Source organism: Salvelinus sp. IW2-2015, linkage group LG15 (assembly GCF_002910315.2).
Source record: "Salvelinus sp. IW2-2015 linkage group LG15, ASM291031v2, whole genome shotgun sequence".
Taxonomy (NCBI): Eukaryota; Metazoa; Chordata; class Actinopteri; order Salmoniformes; family Salmonidae; genus Salvelinus; species Salvelinus sp. IW2-2015.
In genome coordinates this window covers 4,525,642-4,534,167 of record NC_036855.1, presented here as the reverse complement: position 1 = coordinate 4,534,167, position 8,526 = coordinate 4,525,642, and the positions used below count along the sequence as shown (strand labels likewise).

The following is an 8,526-nucleotide window of genomic DNA, read 5'->3' as shown; positions in this document are numbered from 1 at the left end:
AAGCTTGTCCATGAGAGCAAAGACATCATGCATTGAATCTCAGCAGCGTTCACATCCCACTTTTTGTCTTTGTTCACACAGACTCACACACATTTTACACACACATTGCTTTCCCATGTCTACTTTAGAGCATTGTCAACATTTGTGTTGGTACAAAGGCAGTATGAAATAGTGTTATCGGCACAGTAATAGCCTAATCCTGCTCATTAGAAGGCTTGCTAGTAGGAGGTGCTACTATTTCCATCCACCTCCAGGGTATGCCTAATTTCTTCCCTTCCAAAGCACTGAAATGCTTTGTGCTTTCATACCCTTTTGATCATTCCTTTCTGAATGACAYGATAACATAATAAAGCACCCACACACGGCCACTACTGTTTAATTACAGTTCTATAAATGTATGGTAAATTAAGATTAAAATACCAACATATGTTGAATGGTAATACATCTAACTAAGATTTAACCTCAAAACATCTGAGGTTAAACACTTTTGAATAGTGTCTGTTCAGTCCACCATGGGAGATTTGACATGGTWTGTCTTCGCAAGCTAAACTCAATGTGACTATATTTATTTTACATCTTCCTATAACCTAAGCCACCAGTAGATGTTGCTCTAGATTCAGTAGTGTGACACCCTCCCCATCTCAAGAAGTGAAGTATGGCAGTGAAGCAATAGCGGGTGACAAAAGCTACTATATGCCATCATTGTRTTACTGTCTCAGCCCTATACACAGAGGTGTACTGTAGAATCTGGGTCAGCGGTCGGATTTGAGGCAAGCTTGATTTGTTGTTTAATCCAGAGCATAAATGAATGACATGTTCTAACACAGCTTCTTGTTTCTAAAAAATCCCCCCCAAAAATATGATACAATGTTACTTCACATCTCTCAAACCAATCCTGCCAAACCCGTACACTAGCAGGACAGTTGTTAGATGCCACTCACTCACCTCACCGTTCATTCTCTCCTTGTGCATTTCTGAGCTCATGGCCACGTCTTCTAGCACTCATTTTTCCTCATCGTTTAGATAATCCACGTTTGACTGGAGTAGAAAGTGCTCATGAAATAGAAAACACTATAAATTATTTAGAAATATTTAAATTAAGGGTGATTAACATCAAACCGTTGTGGTGGTTGATTTTCGAAGGATGGTTTTCTGTGGTTTCAGGGAAGGGTTAGAATGAGGCACACAAGGCAGTTTTGTAGGAGGGAAACTATGGCTGACACTGAGGCCGCCATTTTCTAACATGAGCTGGGATGGTGGTGAGGAGGAGGAACACTGATGGACAGGGCTCATGTCATCAGTAAATTCTGTCTGTAAGTGCATATCTGTGTTGTCAACGTCATATTGCAGGTCACAGTCGGGGCAGTACCCGTGATACTGGACCTTTTCACTGAATCGGACCCTCTCCCGGGTTGCCTGGGGGCATTTGGTCTTTTCATGCCGTAGCAAAGGCATTGGCATAAGTCTTCTCTCTTCCTTTGTACTATTAGAGATGCAGCACGATAAGTCTCTGTTTGGCTTCCCTGGGAAAASACCATTACGCATAAGAGTCCCGTTAGCCTTGGCTAGTAGGCTCCCTGATAGTGGGTTCTTGTTGTGCTCCTCTGCTTTGATAGGTGTCAGCCTGGGAGGGGGCAGCGGAGGGTGGGGCTTCTTCATCACGGTCAGGATGGCGTGGCTGACAGACGGGGGCCTAAAGAKGGCGATCTTGATCTTGTCGATGCTGGAGGTTGTGGTGGTGGTGGTGGTGCTGCTAGAGCTGCTGTTCAGGGTGTCTGTCTTGGAACTGTCTGTCATCTCCTCCTCCAGCTGTAGGTCACACGTGAGGGAGTCGATCTCATGCACAACCTGCACCAGGAGAAAAGGAAAAGGAGGACAGTACATATTTAGTTTGACAGACATCGAAATATAACAGACTAATAGAGTAGAAAATACAGCAGCAGCCAAAATGTTACCGTATGAAGCACTTGTTGTTGTGCAACCTGGCTAGTAAATAGTTAGGCAGGGGGAGGGGGCTTCTACCAGGCTAACATATGGAATTGTTTTAAGATGGTCATACCAAGGATCATTTAGCTATTTGATTTAGAGTTTTAGGAACCCTTTAGGTATATAACAAAAAAATATATATATACTGTATATAAAACAAATATYTGATGAAACATTGAATTTGGCCTTACTGTTATTAGCCCATAGAAACACATTGAATAACAGATTCATACATAGTCCAAAAAATGTATGCAAAGGAATTTTGTTTTAAAGTTTCTGTCCTATAGCTGAGAGATATAAGAAAGATACGGAAATTATTAGTATTTTTTTTTTTACCCATATTTACCCCATTTTTCTTTTGCACTAAACTACTTCCATATAGATATACACTACATGACCAAAGGTATGTGGACACCTGCTCGTCTAACATCTCATTCCAAAATCATGGGCATTAATATGGAGTTGGTCCCCCCTTTGCTATAACAACCTCCATTCTTCTGGGAAGGTTTTCCACTAGATGTTGGATCATTGCTGCAGGGATTTGCTTCCTTTCAGCCACAAGAGTATCAGTGAGGTTGGGCACTGATGTTGGGCGATTAGGCTTGGCTCACAGTCGGCGTTCCAATCCATCCCAAAGGTGTTCGATGGGGTTGCGGTCAGGGCTCTGTGCAGGCCAGTTAAGTTCTTCCACACCGATCTCGACAAACCATTTCTGTATGGACCTCGCTTTGTGCAYGGGGGCATTGTCATGCTGAAACAGGAAAGAGACTTCCCCAAACTGATGCCACAAAGATGGAAGCACAGACTCATCTAGAATGTCGGAATAGAGCTAAGCACAGGTATGCTGTAGCRTTAAGATTTCCCTTCACTGGAACTAAGGGGCCCGAACAATAAAAAACAGCCCCAGATAATTATTCCTCCTCCACCAAACTTTACAGCTGGCACTATACATTGGGGCAGGTAGCGTTCTCCTGGCATCTGCCAAACCCAGATTCGTCTGTCGGACTGTCAGATGGTGAAGCGTGATTCTTCACTCCAGAGAGCGCGTTTCCACTGAGTCCAATGGCGGCGAGCTTTACACCACTCCAGCCGACGCAGGCATTGCGCATGCTGATCTTAGATTTGTGTGTGGCTGCTCAACCATGGAATCCCACTTAATGAAGCTCCCGACGAACAGATGATGTTGCTTTCAGAGGTCATTTGGAACTCTGTAGTGAGTGCTACAACTGAGGACTGACTATTTTTACGCACTACGCGCTTTAATACTCGGCGATCATGTTCTGTGGGCTTGTGTGGCCTACCACTTCGCGGCTGAGCCTTTGTTGCTCCTAGACGTTTCCACTAAACAAAAACAGCACTTACAGTTGACCGGGGCTGCTATAGCAGGGCAGAWATTTGACAAACTGACTTGTTGTAAAGGTGGCATCCTAAGACTGTGCCACGTTAAAAGTATTTGAGCTCTTCAGTATGGTCATTCTACTGCCAATGTTTGTCTATGGAGATTGCATGGCTGTGCCCTCAATTTTATACACCTGTCAGCAAAACAACCGACGTGTATGTGTTCGTGAGAGTCTCAGCTTTTCATAGAGGCATATTCATATGTAGCCAAACAGTTTGCACGCTACTTCAGACGTTTTCGYGTGAAGAACAATTTTTGGGATGTCTCATGGTCTGACAAACACCGCTGTAGCTCGGCCATCTTCCACCGCAGATGCGGAAGGCCGTCATTGGTGGATGCGGTAGAATGAGACATAGACGTGGACATCGACTCTATAAAGGCCCACTGCAGTCAAAAACTTGTTTTACAGTGCCTTCAGAATGTATTCACACATTTTCCACATTTTGTTGKGTTGAATTTAAAATTGATTAAATTGAGATTTTGTGTCACTGGCCTACACTTGAAAGAGCTTGAAAAAAAGTACTAATATTGTGCAATCCAGGTGTGCAAAGCTCTTAAAAACGTACCCAGAAGGACTCCCAGCTGTAATCGCTGGCAATGGTGATTCTAACATGTATACTTTCAGTTAAAWGTTTGGACACACGTACTCATTCCAGGATTTTTCTTTATTTTTACTATTTYCTACATTGTAGAATAATAGTGAAGACAGCAAACTCTAAAATGACACATGGAATCATACATAAAAAGTGTTAAAGAAATCAAAATATTTTTTATATTTGAGATTCTTCAAAGTAGCCAACCTTTGCCTTGATGACAGCTTTGCACACTCTTGGCATTCTCTCAACCAGCTTCATSAGGTAGTCACCTGGAATGCATTTAAATTAACAGGTGTGCCTTGTTAAAAGTTCATTTGTGGAATTTCTTTCCTTCTTAATGAGCCAATCAGTTGTGTTGTGACAAGGTAGAGGTGATATACAAAAGATAGCCCTGTTTGGTAGAAGACCAAGTTCATATTATGGCAAGAACAGCTCAAATAAGCAAAGAGAAACGACAGTCCATCATTACCTTAAGACATGAAGGTCAGTCAATCTGGAAAATGTCAAGAACTTTGAAAGTTTATTCACGTGCAATCGCAAAATCCATCAAGCGCTATGATGAAGCTGGCTCTCATGAGGACCGCCACAGGAAAGGAAGACCCAGAGTTACCTCTGCTGCAGAGGATCAGTTCATTAGAGTTACCAGCCTCAGATTGCAGCCCAAATAAATGCTTCACAGAGTTCAAGTAACAGACACATCTCAACATCAACTGTTCAGAGGAGACTGTGTGAATCAGGCCTACATGGTCAAATTGCTGCAAAGAAACCCCTACTCAAGGACACCAATAATAAGAAGAGACATTCTTGGGCCAAGAAACACCAGCAGTGGACATTAGACCGGTGGAAATCTGTCCTTTGGTCTGATGCGTCCAAAGTAGACATTTTTGGTTCCAACCGGCGTGTCTTTGTGAGACGCAGAGWAGGTGAACGGATTATCTCCGCATGTGTGGTTCCCACYGTGAASCRTGGRGRAGGAGGTGTTATGGTGTGGGGGTGCTTTGCTGGTGACACTGTCTGTGATTTATTTAGAATTCAAGACACACTTAACCAGCATGGCATCCACAGCATTCTGCARCTATACGCCATCCCATCTGGGACTATCATTTGTTTTTCAACAGGACAATGACCCAAAACACACCTCCAGGCTCCGTAAGGGCTATTTGACCAAGAAAGAAAGCGATGSAGTGCTGCATCAGATTATCTGGCCTTCACACTTCACACCCGACCTCAACKCAATTGAGATGGTTTGGGATGAGTTGGACCGCRGAGTGAAGGAARAGCAGCCAATGAGTGCTCAGTATATGTGAGAACTCCTTCAAGACTGTTGGAAAAGCATTCCTCATGAAGCTGGTTGAGAGAATACCAAGAGTGTGCAAAGCTGTCGTCAAGGTAAAAGGGTGGCTACGTTGAAAAATCTMAAATCTMAAATCTATTTTGATATGTTTAACACTTTTTTGGTTACTACATGATTCCATATRTGTTATTTCATCATTTTGATGTCTTCACTATTATTCTACAATGTAACAAATAAAGAAAAACCCTTGAAAGAGTAGGTGTGTCCAAACTTTTGACTGGTACTGTATGTAAATGAGATATTTCTGTATATCATTTTCAATAAATTTGCAAAAATGTCTAAAAACAAGTTTTCACTTTGTCATTATACAGTATTGGCGGTAGATGGGTGAGAAAAAAACTTTCTGAAGGCACTGTATATAATGTATATTTCGACACTATGTGGTTGGAATAATATTGTGAAATTGTGAAAATGATGATAATGTTCTTCTAGTGTAAGAGCTGTTTGAAAAGTCTGCCTGAAATTTCAGCCTGTTTTGGTGGGATGGAGTTTTGGCCTGCCTGGTGACATCACCGGGTAGTTAATTAGTTAATAGACCAATAAGAGAGTTTCAAACCTCTTCCAATAACAGCTAGTCTTCCGTTTCCCCTCCCCACTCAGACCACTCGTAGACAGTCCTAGCAAATTTTTTGCTTGAGAAATTGCTCATTGCTGAGAAGCTATTTTTGCTTCTTTTTGACCATTTTAGTTGAAAACAATCACAGTAAGGTACTTAATTGTTACCAGAAATGATTTGATATGGGGGAAAAAACTGCTTAATTTGGCCTTTAAACTAATGAATTATTATAATAACTTTGTAGACATATGGTCCTCTCAAGCCAGATTCGCATGCAACACAACAATATTACACAGTATTCTCTGATTAATTGCAGGTCGTGTTTGATTAATTAATTTGCTAGACGTATTTGTAAGGTAAGGGCAAACTAGAAACTACCCATAATAGTCCAATGAAAAGAACACACRCCAAACTGTATGAAGACTCTAAATCAAAAGCAAGACCCTCTGGCTATAGCAATACTAACGTGATAACATACATGATCAGTTTATATAAGAATGAATTCTGTGAGTATGCTCTGGCACGTGGTGGACATATYAAGATGAAATTGAAATTGTTGAAAGCACATACTTGGCCCCTCCATACATTCATGGTTGAGGTGATAATAATATACCTACAGGACAGGCAGTGAAAATTGCAAAGACATCTCTTTGTAGCAAATGACTACATCTTCCCTTAGGTATGTTTACTAGTTTTGAGTAGAAATAAACCTTGATTACTCTATGTGTATGTGCATGTATAAAAATACACAATGTTCAACACTATTATGGAGATAGTCTGAAATGACTTGTTATTTTGTCATCTATTACTGACACAATACCTACTAATTAAGACCTATGGTATAAGTTGCCWATCCTTTCACATTTCAGTGGTAGCMAATACTTTGCCAAACCATGTCTGCGAACAGTATCCACATAGTATACCATTTTAAAAGTCATTATATTTTTAAGTAATTGACGCTAGTGAAGTAATATCAGCATATCCACATTTAATGGAATATAAAACTGAGGTTGGGTAAAAAGCTCATGTAGAGTGAAATCTCCATGCAGTCTTATTAAATGGATCATTTAGTGGGACACAAAAGAGAGTCACAGTATCCATTGCAACATGCTTAGGGGCATGATGGTTCTCTCTGTGCCAAGCATCTGGGTTCAGCTCCCCTTAAACATAGGCTCGAATCCAATAATTCAAGTGTGTGAGTTGCACTAGATAAATACTGCATCTAAATGGGATTTACTGAAACATTGGCTTTGACAATGAACTGACAATCCCCGAGGTGGGTTGTTTTAGTAGTGTACACTCTCCTAAATAGAATATTGATTTGTATTTTTTATTTCTTATTTAACCTTTGTTTAACTAAGCAAGTCATTTAAGAAAAAAAATCCTATTTACAATGACRGCCTAGGAACAGTGGGTTAACTGCCTTGTTCTGGGGCAGAATAACAGATTTTTACCATGTCAGTTCAGGGATTCGATCTAGCAACCTTTGGGTAAGATCGACGCTCTAACCACTAGGCTACCTTCCGCCCCAGATTGATGTTTCTATAACATTGTATTTAATTAAAATACTTGTTGAAAATGTTGAAAGAGTAGCATTATGTCAGAGGAAATGTGTGTCATGTATCCATCCATTACATCCATCAATTAAGAAGAACAGTGTAGGTTTCATCTAAAGTGACAACCTGTCGTGTAAGGGCGGGTATTTCAGGACCAGCAGGCCGGACAGTTCCTTTCGTACAAACATCTTGGTAGGCTAMATCCACGCGTCAAAGCAAGTTAGATTTCGTGTCATTATAGGGACGATGGAAGACCACAAGGATCAATGTGTGAAATCAACAGAAAACAAATATAGTATGAGTTAAATGAATGAATGCACTCAAATTTATATTCCTGACAATTGTATATCACTTAGACACAATGACAGCGCTGACACAATCCTGATACTGTAACAAGGTGCCTATAGAGAAGAGAGCTGCTGTATAATTTGACAGGAGACAATTATCATAAAAACAGTAGGCTAGACTGCATTTAGATGATGAAATGCAATGCAAAACCATACCGGTGAACTACACGTGATTAATCATGATACATGTTTGCACTTAAATGATCAAAGCCCAGTGTACGCACTAAGGCGCAGCTGCGTTGTCATCCTTCGCACATACAACGTGTCCTATATGTCGTTCATGTTCACTGATAAGATAGTTGGTCACATACGAAAGGGCAATGCATAGGCCATGGACTTAATTATATCTGAGCCTTCAGATGTGTTTATTATAGAACAATCTTTTTCCCAATCGGTAAAAAATCTATACCCTAAACATACCTGCATTAAAACAAAACAATGTTCATATCAAATAAAAAACACCAAACATAAGCCAGACATAGGAAACCTATTCCACTAACCTCTTTGAGTTCCTTGGCTACATCCCTCAAGTCTCCCAGTATGGTCTCCAAATCCTTCACGATAGTCTTGATCTGCTTTTTGACTTTAACTTTGGAGACTACTCCTTCAGCAGATTCTACATTTGATGTCCCTGACATTCTTCGTTGGCACAATGTATTTTTAAGGATCACAAGTAAATCCTTCCGCTGCCGTCAGACCACTTTGCCTATGCATGTTAATGTTCTGTTTTCT

The 8,526-nt window shown here is 40.7% G+C and overlaps 1 protein-coding gene across 1 annotated transcript; it reads right to left on the bottom strand.

Annotated features, from left to right (window-relative positions):
- Positions 1 to 954: 954 nt before the first annotated feature.
- LOC111975070 (protein Largen-like) lies at positions 955 to 8,526 on the bottom strand. Its single transcript, XM_024003232.1, has 2 exons — positions 8,295 to 8,526; positions 955 to 1,848 (listed from the first exon to the last, which is right to left on the bottom strand). Exons 1-2 carry the CDS (start codon positions 8,430 to 8,432, stop codon positions 1,114 to 1,116), a joined length of 873 nt encoding a protein of 290 aa, XP_023859000.1. The 5' UTR covers positions 8,433 to 8,526; the 3' UTR covers positions 955 to 1,113.